General features: G+C 37.9%; 1 protein-coding gene across 1 annotated transcript in view; it reads right to left on the reverse strand.

Moving 5' to 3' along the window:
• The window catches only part of LOC6034739 (cell growth regulator with RING finger domain protein 1), a 37,948-nt gene extending 23,070 nt beyond the window's left edge, over positions 1-14,878 (reverse strand). The window contains exons 1-3 of the mRNA XM_038266494.1: positions 14,739-14,878; positions 7,072-8,061; positions 2,882-3,036 (exon numbers count right to left, since the gene is read on the reverse strand). Coding sequence (XP_038122422.1) covers positions 2,882-3,036; positions 7,072-7,178 — 262 coding nt within the window. The 5' untranslated portion in view covers positions 7,179-8,061; positions 14,739-14,878. The remainder of the gene's footprint in view (positions 1-2,881; positions 3,037-7,071; positions 8,062-14,738) is intronic.
• Positions 14,879-18,332: the final 3,454 nt, after the last annotated feature.

The raw sequence follows: 18,332 nt of genomic DNA on the forward strand, positions 1-18,332 counted from the left end.
CCAAAAAAGTCGAAATTTTGCAAGCCCTGCCATCGGTAACCGGTTCCAGATTGGTCACAATGGGTCAACGAACAACGGCATAACCTTAGATTGACATATCTTTCAATTTCATGAAGTTTGATATGTCGGATGATAGGGTTTCTCTCATATTTCGGAAGTGTCCTCAAGGCGCCACCGGTAACCGGTTCCAGATTGGCCAGGATGGGTCAACGGCATGACCATAGATTGACATATATTTTAATTTCATGGAGTTTGATACGTCGGATGATAGGGTTTATTTCATATTCCGAGAGTGTCCCCAAGGAGCCACCGGTAACCGGTTCCAGATTGGCCAGATCGGATCAGCGAACAATGGCATGACCATAAATTGACATATCTTTCAATTTCATGAAGTTTGATACGTCGGATGATCGGATGAACCGGTTCCAGATTGGCCAGAATGGATCAGCGAACAATGGCATGACCATAAATTGACATATCTTTCAATTTCATGAAGTTTGATACGTCGGATGATTGGGTTTCTCACATATTCTGGAAGTGTCCTCAAGGCACCACCGGTAACCGGTTCCAGATTGGCCAGGATGGGTCAATGAACAACGGCATGGCCGTAAATTGACATATCTTTCAATTTCATGAAGTTTGATATGTCGGATGATAGGGTTTATCTCATATTCCGAGAGTGTCCCCAAGGGGCCACCGGTAACCGGTTCCAAATTGGCCAAGATAGGTCAACGAACAACGGCATGACCGTAGATTGACATATATTTCAATTTCATGAAGTTTGATACGTCGGATGATAGGGTTTCTCTCATATTCCTGGAATGTCCCCAAGGGGCCACCGGAAACCAATTCCAGAGTTCCCAGAATGGATCAGCGAACAACGGCGTGACCGTAGATTGACATATTTTTCAATTTCATAAAGTTTGATATGTCGGATGATAGGGTTTATCTCATATTTCGAGAGTGTCCCCAAGGGGCCACCGGTAACCGGTTCCAGATTGGCCAGGATGGGTCAACGAACAACGGCATGACCGTAGATTGACATATCTTTCAATTTCATGAAGTTTGATATGTCGGATGATAGGGTTTATCTCATATTCCGAGAGTGTCCCCAAGGGGCCACGGGTAACCGGTTCCAGATTGGCCAGGATGGGTCAACGAACAACGGCATGACCGTAGATTGACATATTTTTCAATTTCATGAAGTTTGATATGTCGGATGATAGGGATTCTCTCATATTCCGGAAGTGTCTCCAAGGCGCCACCGGTAACCGGTTCCAGATTCAGCCATTAACGGCATTATCAAAGATGGACATATCTTTCAATTTCATGAAGTTTGATATGCAACATGATGGGTTTTCAACAAAAAAATCAAATTGGCCGTACATCGGGTACCCGGGAACCGGTTCCAGGTTACCCGGAAGTGGCCACTAACACTCCAGAGTGGTTTTGACAATCTTGTATTGTGTTTTTAGTAAGTTTTATGGATCAATTTCAACTATCATGAGAGTATTGGTATCACATATACGTGAAAATCAGTAAAATATGAACTTTTCGGATGTTCCGGATTTCCGGAACCGGTAGGTCACCTGGCCCTGATATTAATATTTGTGGTCAAAGTACAGGTATACACCTGTCGAATGCAACCCAGAGCATCCTGATTGGTTGAAATTTGCCGGAGATACAGGTCGTCAAAGTTGGGGTCTCAAAAAGGCCTTTTTTCGGTTGTAGCCGATTCCCGGTGGCCACAGTGACCAAATCCGGTTTTCCAGGTCGGTTTCGGAAAGGGGACGTTCTATGCTTTCATTTGTGACCAAAAGAACCGGAATCGGTCAAAAACTGGATGTTTGACGATTTTTTAAAGTTTTGGGTCGAAAAGGACCCCAATACCTTATGTGTGATTTTCTTTTTAATACCAAGGGAAGGTTAAGGCGTCATCCATAAAGTATGCCACGCTCTAGGGGGAGGGGGGGTATGAGAAAGTGTGACATTGCGTGTTATAAGTATAGGGTGAGCGTGACAAAAGGGGGGAGGGGGGGGGGGGTAAATTTTGGCTGATTTTAGCGAGACGTACTTTATGGATGAAGCCTTAGGTGTATTATAACAATGTTTTGGCATCTTTTACTGGATTTGGTTTGAACAGCCACAGAACAATAAAACTGATTGAATTTGCTAAATAAGTTTTAGAGACTTTTCATAAATTACTAGGAACCCCTTTTCGAGATAGATTGATACAATGGAGGGATGCTATAATAATAACTGCTATTACTGTTTTAAAAAATGTCTCAGGTCTCACTCGTTAGCCAGACCTATTATTTATCATTCTGAGTGAGCTGTAATTAGTTCAAATGAGACCCACTGCGATGCTAAACGTGAGATATGTCACGTACGCGTATTATTTGTACTATCAGGTTGTTGGATGAAGAACTCGATATTTTGATAGCCAAAAGTTATCGTATGACAGTTGCCGGAAAGTTGATTTGAGAATCACGTATCGCTGAATGCAGAAATGCAGATTCTTGGATGTAGTCTTTTATACTTCCTTTTTTAAACTTTTTTGCACTATATGCATTCATAATGTGTTTAGTAAGCAAAGGATGCATAAAACTGTCCAACAGAAATGTTTCGTGACTCAGAAACCAAAGGGTTTGTCTCAATCTCAAATCTCAATCTATGTCTAGCTTTGATTCAAATGTTGATCAGTATGTAAGCTGAGAATCGTTAAAATATTTGTACTCTCGAACACACCTCAAACACTGGGATAATAAAATTTGTAAAATGATTTAGCTGAGTATAGGGGCCCGTTCTAAGAATGCAGATTTAGATTTAGCGGGAAGATATAAGAATCTCAAATATAACCGTCAAATTGACGTTAGCTTACCTTCAAAAGAGTTGTTTCCTGTCTCCAACAGGCGAAAGGTGAACGGTATGTGAACGCGCGTCATTTTCAGCCTGGGCACTTGCACATTAGGGTTCGTGGGTATCGTTGAAGGTCGCAAAGTGTCGTCAGCTTGAACTCGCAGTATAACAGCAGCCCTGCGAAACAAGGGTAGGGATGACGCCAAATTGATTAGATATTATATTCTTTTTTAATTTAAATACAAAATATTATTTGAAGTTTTGATTTTTTTTAGTTATAACTTATAACTCATTACAGACAAGCCGCAAACCATCTCCGTCAAGCACTGACCTAAAGTGTAAAATTTTAGAAAAAGGTATTTTTTATCAAAAACTGGTTTGAATAGCCGCAAACGTTGTCCCCAAATACACGGAGGAAAAAAGCCATCATCGCGAGACAAGCCAGCACCGTGGCCCGACTCAATGGCAGGACCTTGTGTGAAATTCAAGGTACTCTCTGTCTAGTTTTACAGCATCTTATGGTGAAGTGATCTGCTTGTTTAGCTTTAGTTAAAACGGGAATCTTTAAACAAATATATTTTCCTTTGATATCTTAATTATAATCCTACCAAAATACCACAAAATATATTTTTAAAGATATTTGTCATTGACAATTTAATTGTTTTTTTTTTTCAAACTATTGCGGGAAAAGAAGACCTCTCAGATGCAATGATGATGAAATAATAAATAAAGAATGAATAAATAGTACAGGTTTGCCACCAATGCTTTTCATGCTTTTCAAAGAGAGCCACCAAAATATCTAATCCGTTTTTCAGGGTTCAGAATAAACACACTAGTGTTTGATACGACGGCAAGGCAAGGGCAACCTTCACTGTTTGTATTTGAAATTGAAAACGAAAACGGCTCATGTGCATCGAAGCGCGATTGATAGAGAAAAGGTGAACGTACGCATCGCACAAACAGGTTTGACATATAGAAAAATATAGCTTTCTATGCCATTGCCTGGTCGTGGAGTTTTTTAACTGCCTTTATCACAAGTTCTAGTAACGTTGTTACTTTTCCGCATTACTTTCAAATGTTTATATCCACGACTTCCCTGTTCTTCTTTCTCGAGAGTTTGTTTCTTTGTTTAAAGTTTTGATTTTAAGACAAGTTTTTATTGGATTAGGATTGGCTTTGTTTCCATTCAAATGTTAGATTGGTTAAGTACCGTAAACTGGGGTGACTTTGATAGCCCGGGGTGTCATTTATAGAAATTTGATTTGGCCACTAATGTTGATACATCCAATGTAACAGTCACATTTTTGCATATATGTTTGATAATAATCTATCTCTTAATGCTTACATACTCAAAATTCTCAAAAATGTTTAGATATTAGTTTGACGGGCATTTGAAAAACTTATCAAAGTCATCCCAGTTTACGTTAATCTAATCTAATCTAATCTAATCAGACCCTAACGCAGCCAATCTTTCGAAGGGATCCTGGAGAGTGCCTTAGGTTAGATTACGCCTAGCACTCTTTTTGTCATTTATTAACGTCTGATTCGTAATTGGGTTGAGTTTGAGCACTTGGTGTTCGAACAACAACACAATTCTGAATCGACAGGGGAGGAAGAAGCGTGGGGACACACCACCATACGCTCCAAGATTTGGTTGTATTCGTTGGGAGCACCATGCTAAGAAGGTTTGGTACTCCGGGACCCTCTGGGATGAGACATTGTATTTCCACGAATGCCCTGGACTTAAAGCAGAGATCTTCAGGCGTTATACAGTGAGGATGATTAGCTCCCACTATTCATCTGTTGGTTCATTGTGCAACTTCAGCTGATCCGTCAATAACGGAGTAGCAGCTCATTGGCAGTCAACCATGCTCATGCTCATGCGAAAAAAAAAAACGAAGTTGACTTTATAGCTGTCAGCCACCATTGCTAGTACCAACCACTAGTGTCTTCCTTTTATCTACAAGGACTTCGCCGCCCTGGGCTCCTAAGTGTATGAAAGTATGGCACGGAGCGACGGCGCCGAATACCCATATTTACACAAAGAATTTTAGAGCGCCCGCCGCGGGATTCGAACTGGCGACCTCTGGATCGTGAGTCCTGTGCGCGGTCCGATTGATCCACACGGGCGGGATAAAAAGTAAGCTCATGCTCATGCTCATAAACGTGCATCAGCGTCAATTTAAAATGCATTTTCCTGCGTTGATTATCATTTTTATCATGTTCGGACTAATTCGTAAATATTTTGAAATTTTCTGAAATATCTATGTACAGTACTGCAAAAAGGGTTTCTTTTCGCAAAAAAATAACTTTCATCGAAACAAATAATTGCAAAACAACTGTACTGGTGTATAATGCATTGTATAACACTTTATTCAGAGCATTGTCTTTTTTTTTTTTGTTAATTAGGTAGTTTGTATTTATCAACTTTAAAACAAGCAACAGAAAGAAGATCGACGACTAGGTACAAAAAAAAACACTTGATCCAACCCGCACACACAATACAAGATGAATGTTGTTAACGGGGAGGGCCTAAGAATGTCCACTAGTCAAACTGGATCATTGATTGAACGTTGTTCTTGGTGCTGCTACACGAGAGACCGGCCTGTCCAGTTTGTAGCGTCATAGCTCAGCTTGGTCGGCAAAATTGGAGGTGAGATTTGAAACTTGTTCTCGAAGTTTGTGGCGTGGGCAATGAAAATCAGAATGCGCAAGCCGTGCTTTTAGGATCTCACTGAACGCCACCAAAAAGTGTTCAGAATACAGCACAAAAACCCACCACGTGCCATAAAGAGTATCGAGCGCGACAACGTCTATTCATATAATTGACATTTTTCCTTAGAATGAGCTGGTGATGTTCTTTGAATTGCAAGAGATCCTAGGCGAGCGACGTTCAGTTCAAGCTGCAGGATTTTCATCTACACGACGATGCCAACAGCAATGTGGCTGACCACATCCACCGGCTGACAAACAAATGGCCTTGAACGCTTCCATCAAAAATACTGTGAATACCGGCAATGGTTGTGACTAGATCGTGATTTGCATAAATTATCGAGCATTCGTCAATCATTTATCACACGTTCATATTCCGGTAGGCTGATAATTATCGCGTCCGATAAAACAGAGAAATGTTCGAGCATCACTTTGATGATATGCTTTTTGGACAAGCTTCTTTCACTTTTTTAATAATTCTTTTTTTGCGACAGCTGTTCACTTAATTTATATAGTTGTTTTCGTTAGAGAGGTTCGCTCAAGCCTTAAACAACTTCCGAAATTTGATGGCAGTCTCTTATATTCCAAAATTATTAGTTTTCTACAATTTCTGGTGAAGAAATAGAAATTTTATGAAAAGAAATATTAGAAATTTTGATACAACTTAAATTGAATTATTTAATCATTCTACTTCAAAAACACAATATTTTGACTTTTAAAAAAATTAGGCGTGATTTTGAAATGAAGTTGCTTGTCAAAAAAAGTTGAGAAATTTATGAGTAAAAAGTTGTCTTGAAATAAGTTGTTATTGTCAAACTTTTGACAATAACAATGACAACAATATTCCACGAAATCTGAGAGTGGTTGGATTAAGAACTGTGCTAGTTGACCTACTAAATTTGTGAGATACTTTGGGACGTCTAGTTTAAAGTGCCTAAATTAGTTGCAAGAAACATTCAAAAGAAAGAATCACATTGTATTGTGTACCAACCTTGTTTGTTTTTTTATCTTTTAAAATAAAGTCAAATTTTGAAATTTTAGAAAATACAGTCCAGACTCGATTATCCGAAGGCATCGGAAAAAATTTACTTCGGATAATCGAATCACGAAAAAAAAAGTTTTTTCGATGTCTAAATTTTGATTGTCAAGCTTAGGTATGAACCCTAAACTACGCTAAAAGATTTAAAATTTTAAAATCCAAGATGGCGGCCAAAATGGTGATGATGCAATATTGAAAAAAATATTTTGTTTATTTATTTATTTTTTATTTTTATTTTTCGAGTCTGGACTGTACTCAGATATAACTTTACACTTCAGTTTCAAAACCATTTTATTCTGAAAAAATAATTGAGAAAAAATTTAAAACATCTTTGGATCATTCTACAGAATAAGACTTAACTATACAAATTAATAAAAATGAAATTTATTGTAGAAAAATATATTTTTTGAAAAGCAGCTGAAATTCTAAACATGAAAACGAGTAGAAAGGGTTCCACTTACTTGGCTAGAAACATTATCATGGCACCAACGCAGATGACCACCGCTACCAGCGGAAGAAGATTAGCGACCTCCACCGTTGATAGGATCAGCGAACTAAGCACATTCATTGTTGTGTTATTTCTTCCTCGCTGATCAGACACACCAAATGCTCTTTGTTTTCCACAAATATTTTTCAACACGCACAAATCTAATCCGAGTTTCTGGTTTTAATCCACGAGTCAGCTATTTCCAGAAAGTACGGCCTTCCGACGAAGCGGCATCCCACTTTTGTTTCTTCTTGTTCTTCGATCCTTGTGATTAAGATTTTTATTAAATTATCGCACAATCACTCTAGTTAAACCGCTAACCATTGAATTTCCTAGCGGTAGATCCTCTTGAATTATTTTATTACTTGCGGCTGCCAATTGCTTTGATTACCACTCCAGTGCAGTCTCATGAACAGGCTCACAGATCCGCAAACTACGATCCGCCGGAACTGCCACTCTCGGAACTCGCACCTCAGCACTCGACCAGAGAATAAACATAACTGAGAGGTCTCAGTGGTTACGATGTTGAAATAGCATCAAAGAAACGGTATGGTTTTATATCACACACCAAATATTCACACACTACCAGAGCACACTCCTCGTTCGCTCGATCGCTCGCAAAGTCTCTCTTGATCTTTCCTCTATTTCTTCTTCTTCTTTTCCTTCTTCTGCATTAAAATGGCTCTTTCGGAGCTGCGGCGGCTAAGGTACGATCACGAGAGAACTCCAAGAGGCCAGGCCGTTAACTGTTAGAGCCTCTACAACCGAGCGCCTTGGGGAGATGTCAACGTTGTTGTCGGCAAGCTACGAACCTCGCTACGACTCTTTTTGGGAGGCAGCCAAGCACGAGCTTTGAGACTCAGAAAAGTGTGCACTTCTAACGGACGCGCGTACAATTTTCGTCTAGATGGTGGACAGTTAGTTCTGAACTAGTTACAAACACTAAGTTATAGGAGAGTTGACTCTGGAAATGGACGATAATGTTGGAGTTTTTGAAATGTATGTTTTCTAGGTGTATGTATGGAAAGACGAAGGTTACGCCTGATCTGTTCATCACCAGCCAAGGTTTTTCACTGTTGGTGATGCAGAAAACTTTAGAGACTGCAATTTGAGTACGACCTATTGAGCCGGTGAATAAAGTTTTCGTTTATGTAATAATGTTCACGTGCGTTAGTGACTTTGCATGAATATATCTAGAGATTTTTTAAAGGTCCTATAAGCTATTGTGCTCCATATGTATAAAGGACGCTTTCAAAAAATGTCTAGAAATGCAGAACTTCAATAAAAATAGTTAATGACACATTTAATTATGATAAAGGTATTCAGAAACAATCAAGCAAAATAATACAAATGGGCCATACAAGAAAAACAAACAAAAATTCTATCCTGCTCGTTCAAAAAAACAAACAAAAATTCTATCCTGCTCGTTCTAGCTGTAATCACCAACTGATGTGAGCAGGATAGACTGATTGTTCATATTTTGCTTTGGCCCATTTAGATTGTTTTGCTTGAATTGTTGCCTGAGCCGAATCTCAGTCAAAATCTTGGCTGCGTTGAACATTTCTTTTTACAGCACAATTGTCGCAAGATAGCACACAACAGCCGATTTGTTTATAGGACCTGTTAAAAAAGTCCAGAAATGTATGTATGTATGTATTTGAAACTCCATCTTGGCAGGACTTGGCCATGACCATAGTATATTTCTGGAGTTTTTTTCGAAAAGGTCCAATAAACCAAATTTTAAGTTTTTGCTTTTTAGGTGTTTTTTTTATATCGATCTCAAAAACACCCAAAAAGCAAAGAAATGTAAATTTGGTTTATTGCACCTTTTAAAAAAAAACTCCACATTTCAACTGAGACGGTTCGGTTAGGAGCTGTTCTCTATGGAATCGGTCTTTTTTCTTTAATTTTAATTTTTGTATTTTTTAATCCGGCTGAAACTTTTTGGTGCCTTTGGTATGCCCAAAGAAGCTATTTTGCATCATTAGTTAGTGAAAATTCAAAAATCTGTATCTTTTGATGGAATTTTTTGATCGATTTGGTGTCGTCGGCAAAGTTGTTGGTATGGATATGGACTACACTGAAAAAAAATGATACACAGTAAAAAAAAAAATATGGTGATTTTTAATTTCACTTTTTGTCACCAAAACTTAATTAGCAAAAAAATACTATTTTTTTTTATTTTTTGATATGTTTTAGAGGACATCAAATGCCAACTTTTCAGAAATTTCCAGAATGGGCAAAAAATCTTTGACCGAGTTATAATTTTTTTTAATCAATAAAGTTTTTTTTAAATCGAAATATTGGTCGCAAAAATTTTTCAACTTGAGTTTTCGATGTAAAATCGAATTTGCAATCAAAAAGTTCCTTAGTGATTTTTTGATAAAGTGCACCGTTTTCAAGTTAAATCCATTTTAAGGTAGATTTTTTGAAAATAATCGCAGTCTTTCATTTTTAAAATTAGTGTTTGCTCACCTTTGAACTTTTTTTTGAAGAGCTGAGAAAATTCTCTATATTTTGCTTGATTGAACTTTGTTGATACGACCCTTAGTTGCTAAGATATTGCCATGCAAAGGTTTAAGAACAGGAAAACTGATGTTTTCTAAGTCTCACCCAAACAACCCACCATTTTCTAATGTCGATATCTCAGCAACTAATGGTCCGATTTTCAATGTTAAAATATGAAACATTCGTGAAATTTTCCGATCTTTTCGAAAAAAAATTAAGAAAAAATTAAAATTAAGACTAAAATTTCAAACGGGCCAAACATTCAATATTACGCCCTTTTGAAATGTTAGTCTTGATTTACATTTACACAAAGTTCAATAAAGCAAAATATAGAGAATTTTCTCAGCTTTTCAAAAACAATTTTTTTCAAAGATTAAAAACTGCGACTATTTTCAAAAAAGTTACCTAAAAATGGCTATAACTATAATGGTGCACCTTATCAAAAAATCACTTGAGTACTTTTTGATTGCAATTTCGATTTTACATCGAAAACTCAAGTTGAAAAATTTTTACGACCAATATTTCAATTTTTTTTTAAATTCTGTATTGATTAAAAAAATTATAACTCGGTCAAAGATTTTTTGCCCCTTCTGTAAATTTCTGAAAAGTTGGCATTTGATGTCCTCTAATACATATAAAAAAAAATAAAAATACACCCAGAACTGGGCATCGTCATACGAGAGGATAAAGAGCACGATTCGGTAGTAAAATGGTACTGTGGTACTGGAGAGGATAAATCCCGAAATTACCGAGAGTACTTTACTCATGGTTCATTTTCCAAAAAAGTTCATCCATCAAAAAAAAAAAAAAGTACCGATACCGAGACTCGAACCCAAAACCTTCGGCATATTGAACCGTGCCTTTGACGTATAGGGGGATGGCGTCGCTATTTTTAGACCACGTTTTCCACTTTTTCTCATCGAAACCGACTACTTTATCGACTTAATTTTGCTGGGCGAGATAGGACGCCGTCTATTTTTAGACGATGACACAGCACTTTTCCACTCTTGCACCTCAAAAAACCAGGTGGCAGCACGATGTAACGCCACGTCCCTATGGGCCACCATGGTTCGGTGACTAAGTGGCGGTCGTTTGTCCATAGGGGGATGGCGTCGCTATTTTTAGACCACATTTTCCACTTTTTCTCATCGAAACCGACTACTTTATCGACTTCATTTTGCTGGGCGAGATAGGACGCCGTCTATTTTTAGACGAGGACTCAGCACTTTTACACTCTTGCGCTTAAAAAAACCAGGTGGCAGCACGATGTAACGCCACGTCCCTATATAAGCCACTCATAGGATGAACTGTTCCAATGAACGAATGAACACGCGAGAGGACTATACTCTCGCAATATAGCACTTTCCTCACGTTTCTTTTCGTGAGGACTATCCCCTCGTTCTTTAACTTTGGGTGTATCAAAAAAATAATCAAATAAATAAAATAAAAATACACCCAGAACTGGGTATCGTCATACGAGAGGATAATGAGCACGATTCGGTTGTAAAATGGTACTTTGTGCGGACGGAGAGGATAAATCCCGAAATTACCGAGAGTACTTTACTCATGGTTCATTTTCCGAAAAAGTTCATCTATCAAAAAAAAAGTACCGGTACCGAGATTCAAACCCAAGACCTTCGGCATATCGAACCGTGCCTTTGCCGTATGGGCCACCATGGTTCGGTGACTAAGTGTCGGTCATTTGTCCATATAAGCCACTCAATAGGATGAACTGTTCCTATGAACGAATGAACACGCGAGAGGACTATACTCTCGCAAAATAGCACTTTCCTCACGTTTCTTTTCGTGAAGACTATCCCCTCGTTCTTTAACTTTGGGTGTAGTGTTTTTTTTGCAAATTAATTTTTAGTGACAAAAAGTGATATTAAAAATCACCACATTTTTTTACTGCGTATCATTTTTTTTCAGTGTAGTCCATATTCATACCTACAACTTTACCGAAGACACCTAATCGATCAAAAAATTCCTTCAAAAGATACAGATTTTTGAATTTTCACATATCATTTTTGTATGGACAACTGCCAAATTTGTATGGAAAATTATATGAACGAACTAATGATGCAAATGGCTTCTTTGGGCATACCGAAGGCACCAAAAAAGTTTCAACCGTATTAAAAAATACAAAAAAAACGAATGACTGAAATCTCAGAGAATTGGTCTTAGTAACCACCATATATCTCAAGAACCTTCGAAGCGAATACCTTTCTCTGGCTAACGATTTCTTCGATCCACGACTCCCTCGTCCAGTTCATGAGTATATGAGATGGCCCTGGACTGTTTTTTGAGACGGTATTAGTAGTTATATAATGGTTTGATGTGGTACACCTTGTGACATTATTTCGTCACTACGAATCAATTCGATTTTAGAGAATCAACTCTATAGTGGCCGACTGGTTAGCTTTCCAGACCATCAATCCAATGGAGTGAGTTCGAATCTCACCTGATTCTTAAAGGTTTTTTGTTCATATTCAAAGTTCAATAGGGGGATGGCGTCGCTATTTTTGGACCACGTTTTCCACTTTTCCTCATCGAAACCGACTACTTTATCGACTTCATTTTGCTGGGCGAGATAGGACGCCGTCTATTTTTAGACGATGACTCAGCACTTTTCCACTCTTGCACCTCAAAAAACCAGGTGGCAGCACGATGTAACGCCACGTCCCTATTCTTGATTCCAAATTTCAAAGGAACCGACCGGAAATTAATCCCTGAACCTTCTGCTTGCAAGGCAGAAGCCGCAACCATTAAGCCACGGAGCCGGTTTTAAAAAAGTCCAGAAATAAACAAATACGCTCTCAACCATCACATTTTTTAGTAACAAAACATTTAAGTCTATCAGTGATATTAAGGTTTAGTTTAAATGAACTAAAGGTAGTGCACATATCAGTTGTCCCGACTTCTTTTCGATGTTGTAAACCTTTGTCTGGTATCAATACCAACTTTTGTTATTCCTTGACCCTTTAAAATTTGTCTTAACGGTGCACATCAACCAGAGCTTTGACACCCAGATTTTTGTTACATACATATAAGTATCTTCACAACTACAAGTACTATCGAAATATTGTTTTATTCATCTCCTAAAGTACTGTCCACAAAGTAATTTACAACAAAGTTTGATTAATTTTAAAATCCCGTTAATGCAGGAATGGGTCCGTAAGTTTGACAATTTTGGAAGAAGAAGACAACAACTTCCTTGGTTGCTCCCTAGTAACATTTTAGGTTTTAAGTAGGCCATAAAAGCCCATATAGGCCGTATGAAGGTTTCCAGAACCATGATAAAACCTGTAAGTTTAAAAATGTTACTAGGGCTGTGCACCCTTAAGGATTATGCAAGAGCAAAATTTGGTATAATACCAATTTAAGATATTGTTTTGATATTGCAAAATTACAGAATTTGTCAAAGGTCAGACACCACATTTTGGCATTTTTTTTCTGTATTTCAGTATTTTATCAAATTCCTCTGAAACTATGGGAAAATTTTGACCAATTTTAACAAAATAACTAATAAATAAAGAGATGACTTGAAGTTGTGGAAAATTTTCTAAGTCAGGATACCACATTTTAGTATTATTTTGGTATTAAAGTGTTTTTTTTTCAATTTCGAATTTTTGACCAATTTTGACAAAATAATTCACTTCGAGCTAAAATGACTTGAAAATAAAAAAAAAATAAAGCTGATTTTCATTTTTTTATACTCACTAAGAAAATTTGTAAAATCTTTGAAATTTCTCAAAGTCGGGATAACCAAATACTTTGAAAAACGAGTCAATCGACAGATTATTGAATTGAATTCTAATCCAGTTTAATTTTTAAAAATCAAATCAATTTATTCGCTCTACAGCATTGCCTTGGCGTTCTCGATTGCGAGATTCCTACTCGAAGGCTTGTTCGAAGGCTTGATTGTTGAGGCAATTGTAAACCTCTTTTTACACCTTAGCATTCAATCCACCCGGGATTCAAACTGACGACCTTTGGATTGTGAGTCCAACTGCCTACCAGCGACTCCACTGAGACAGGACCCAGGGAGACGACACCTACACCTGGACTGAGCTAACGACCTAACCTTTTTAGGTTAGTCCGGGGCCAACATTTCCTTCCCCGTCCGACGGAAGGCGTGGTCAGACAAATCTTGTCTCGAAAAATGCCACCGGGACCGTCTGGGATCGAACCCAGGCCGACTGGGTGAGAGGCAATCACGCTTACACTTACACTACGGTTCCCGACAGGGCAAATTAATTTTGATAACATTTATTTTTCAATCTTGTTATTTTTCAGAAGCTTCAAGAAATTCAAGCATAAGCCGTTCATCAATCACAAATGTATTTGATGTGGTGAAGAATATCACTAAGAACAACATGGAATCAGCAGGTGAGTAGATTTCAATACCAAGTTGAGGACTTCTCGATTTTTGAACACTTGTTAACACGCCCAACGCCTGTCCAACTTGTCCGCTTGCCTCCGCGGAATTTTGGGCGATTTTTTACACTTGGCCTAACTTTTAATGGTCTACATGAAAACAAATAGTTGGTGTGTAGAAAACTAATAAAAATAAAGAAATGAAACATGTTTCTGAAAATTTTGGATCAAAACAAGAGGTGACCCATACTGACTTAAGTCTTTGGTTCAAATGTAAACTAAATTTGACGTGTTCAATTCCTCCTGAGAGACCAAAAAGTAGGTACGTGTCCTAATTATGACACGCTCGTGCTTAGTTCTTGAAACTTTTATTGAGCAAGATACACAGATGCATTATTTTTTAAACCGGCGCTGGTATTATATTGGCATAGCATTTCAAATAACATTATGTCCAACAGAAAAAACCAGCAAAGAAGAACGAAAAGTAAATATTTCCAAACATTTGAGTTCTTCGGTAAAACATAATATAATTTTTATCTAAAGTTTTTTTTAAAGAGATGTATGATTTTTGTATGCGTATATGTTATGAAATCTTACTCATATTGTGAAATTGGCAATTGAAAAAAAAAACTTTTACGCAAAGAAATCATAGAATGCAAAAATAAAACAAATGGATTCATATAATGTTTTTAAGCATTCAAACTAAGTAATAAAAAAGATGTATATGCACTCCACAGTCTCACATTGCGTACTCACAATTTTAATTATTTTTTTTATAATAGATATCGCGAAAAGAATACATTAAAAATATTTCCTTAGTGATTCACTAGTACTATTTACAATCACATGAGAAGTTTGACTACAAAATCAACTAAAATACATTTTGACGTCTGTCTGTTATGTTACGTTTGCGCTTGCGTTCCCACCAATACGTCAAGATGATACATAACGCGGTTCAATTTTCTTCATGTGCCTTCTTTATTTAGACGGGGCGTAAGATTGACAATTTTGTTGGAATATCTTAAAAGGAAGTGTGGTGTATGCTTAAAAAATATATTGAAGACACATTCTTTGTATCGAGAAATTAAAAGTGAGAGTGTGTGCAACATGGAGTTAAACTTTCTATGAAGATGCTGTGAAGGTTACCATGACTCTTTGAAAAGTTTAACTCCATGTTGCACGCACACACTCTCACTTTTAATTTCTCGATAGAGTTATCTAAGCCCGATCTCACGCACACTAGCTTACCATTTGTTTTTGCTGGCCGGTACGAAATTTAACCTCAATCTTTTTCGTGTACGTACACGCAACACATGCGCACGTAGATAACTCTATCGAGAAATTAAAAGTGAGAGTGTGTGCAACATGGAGTTAAACTTTCTGTGAAGTTGCTGTGAAGATTACCATGGCACTTTGAAAAGTTTAACTCCATGTTGCACGCACACACTCTCACTTTTAATTTCTCGATAGTAGCGGGATAACCCTGTAAAAAGTTTGACAGTTCTCAATCTGAGCAATCAGCCAACGAAATCGGATGTCTCCTAAAACTACCGACCAGTAAACCTACTAAGTTGGCGTGCGTCGATGACAAGATTTCAGTCGATCTATTAATCGACATATTAAATTGGCCTTTGTTGGGCATGCACGGAAACACACTAAAATGGTCAAAGAATCGGTCAATGAAATACGTTTTAGGGAGCGTTCTTTTATTACGTAACGCGAAAAATCGGACTTTTAGACCCCCTCCCCCCCCCCTCGTAACAAAATTTCCATACAAATTTTAAAAAAATTGTATGGAGCGTAACACGGCCTCCGACCCCCCCTCCCCCCCTACTGCGTTACGTAATAAAAGAACGCTCCCTTAGTGTTGTGGACTTAGGCAAATTTTTGTCTACGTTAATTCGAAAAGGAATTCCTGCATTTTTCAATGATGTAGGAAAAAGTAGCTTCAACAATGTTTGGTAAGTGTTTGCTAAGTGTTTCAATCGTCACTTTTAAGTAAAATAGGCAAGTTTCAAGTAGAATTTTAAATGTTTTGAAGGTGGTGTGCCAAAACATAGTTTTGAGGTTGAGGTCCCAGCAGAAGGCCCAGCGCTTCAATTGACTATCGGTGTATTTACCTAAATCTTTTGGGGTATGTTTTTATTACGAAATATTCAACAAATTTTAATTACAAAACATTTTGAACTTTGACCGAGAGTTCTAAAAAATAGACAAAAAAATTAGTTCGAAAATTTATTTATAGCTTATTCATCAACCGGTCCATTAGGATACAGATTCCCGGATTTCTCTGGAGACAGTGATTTTAATCAACCTTTAAATCAGCCAACTTCGTATGGTCGAGTTGGCTGATTGCGAATACCGATTAGTCGGCTTACAAAAATCAAATTATTCGCTCTACAGCATTGCCTTGGCGTTCTCGATTGCGAGATTCCTACTCGAAACTAGGTGTTCGAAGGCTTGATTGTTGAGGCAATTGCAAACCTCTTTTTACACATTAGCTTCCATCCACCCCGGGATTCGAACTGACGACCTTTGGATTGTTAGTCCAACTGCCTTCCAGCGACTCCACCGAGGCAGGACCCAGGGAGACGACTCCTACACCTGGACTGAGCTAACGACCTAACCTTTTTTAGGTTAGTCCGGGACCAACATTTACTTCCCTTCCGACGGAAGGCGTGATCAGACAAATCTCGTCTCGAAAAATGCCGGCTTACGTCTGGGTTAAATTTCCATAAGCGTATGTTGCATCGTTGACCGATTAGTCGGCTCCCCGTAGAAAAAAAAACTTATTGTTCCTTAAATTTATTCGGGTTTAGTCGGTTGGATCGACTGACGAAATAGCCGACTAATCGATGCGCCGGGCATTCTGCTTGGACCGCTATCTCAAAACTAGGTTTTTTTTTTTTAAACCCACCACAATCCCCCACACCAAAAAGCTCATTATTCCAGAGCCCCCTGGTTATGGACGCAAACTAATTTCAGCTTGAATTCAAAATGATAATAAAGCGATGTAATACAAAAATGAGCTGACTTTACTAGGATGTGCGGTAGTTTAACTACTATTAACTTTTAGGATGGTATCCCAGTGGAAGCTACTTCCTTTTAAGGGAACCACAACAATGTAATGATTTGTTAACGCTATTGACGGGTTAATAAAATTAAATGACGATTAGTTGAAAGTTTCATTTAATTTTTGTTTATAATGTTGTTTGATTCTACCATTAAAGATGGAGCGGTTTTCTAATAACTTTAGATTATCTGGCAGCAGATTATAAAGTGTAGGTCCTATGAAACTTAATCTATTTTGACCTCGTGTTGTATGTGCTCTAATGCGTTGAAGGTTGTTCCTCTGACGAGTGCTGCGGGAGCTATTTGTAGTTATTAACTGAATTGTATGATGGAATTTTGGGTTGAAGGTTGATCACCTTCAAAACATTTAAAAACAAACAAACACCTGAAACAATAAACTTACCTTTTTTTCATAAAAATGACTATTGAAACATTTACACTTTGCACTTTGTGTGCTTAAGCTATAGCTATACTGTTTGCTACAACAAATTGCAGGAATTCCGGTTCAAATGAACGCAGACAATAATTTACTTAAGTCCATTAAGTAAACAACACTAAAACGTATTTAATTGATCGATTCTTTGACCAATTTAGTGTGTTTCCGTGCATGCCCGACTAAGGCCAATTTAATATGTCGATTAATAGATCGACTGATATGTTATCATCGACGCATGCCAACTTAGTAGGTTTATTACTGCGCACCACCAAACCGAAGTGCGCATCTCTTCTGTTGCGCGAAAAAATCTGTTGCGCCGTACAAAAACTGAGTGGTTTGTCATAAGCGTGTACATCAGCCCATTGCACTACAGGCTTTGACAGGTGGCGCTCGTATTTTGATTTTTGTCTGCCTTCACAATACTGGTCGCTCGTTTCAGAAGACACCCGATTTCGTTGGCTGATTGCTCAGATTGAGAACGGTCAAACTTTATACAGGGAATTTTTCGATTAATAGATCGACTGAAACGTTGGCATCGACGCATGCCAACTTAGTAGGTTTACTGGTCGGTCGATTTAGAAGTCACCTTATTTCGTTGGCTGATTGCTCAGATTGAGAACTGTCTAATTTTTTACAGGGTATTTCGTCGGTCGATTCACCCAGCCCCCTGGCTCCACTGTAAATGCCTAGAACGTTTGACAGTCACCAAAACCTCGAAGAGCCCACCATAAACAATGCATTGGATGTGTATGTGTGAAGAGCCCATCATAAACAAGGCTTTGGAAGAAGTAGTATTGGTGTCTTCTGATTGTTTACATAACTGGCGCGCTTAACAAAAATAT

Source organism: Culex quinquefasciatus, chromosome 1, assembly GCF_015732765.1.
Source record: "Culex quinquefasciatus strain JHB chromosome 1, VPISU_Cqui_1.0_pri_paternal, whole genome shotgun sequence".
NCBI lineage: Eukaryota > Metazoa > Arthropoda > Insecta > Diptera > Culicidae > Culex > Culex quinquefasciatus.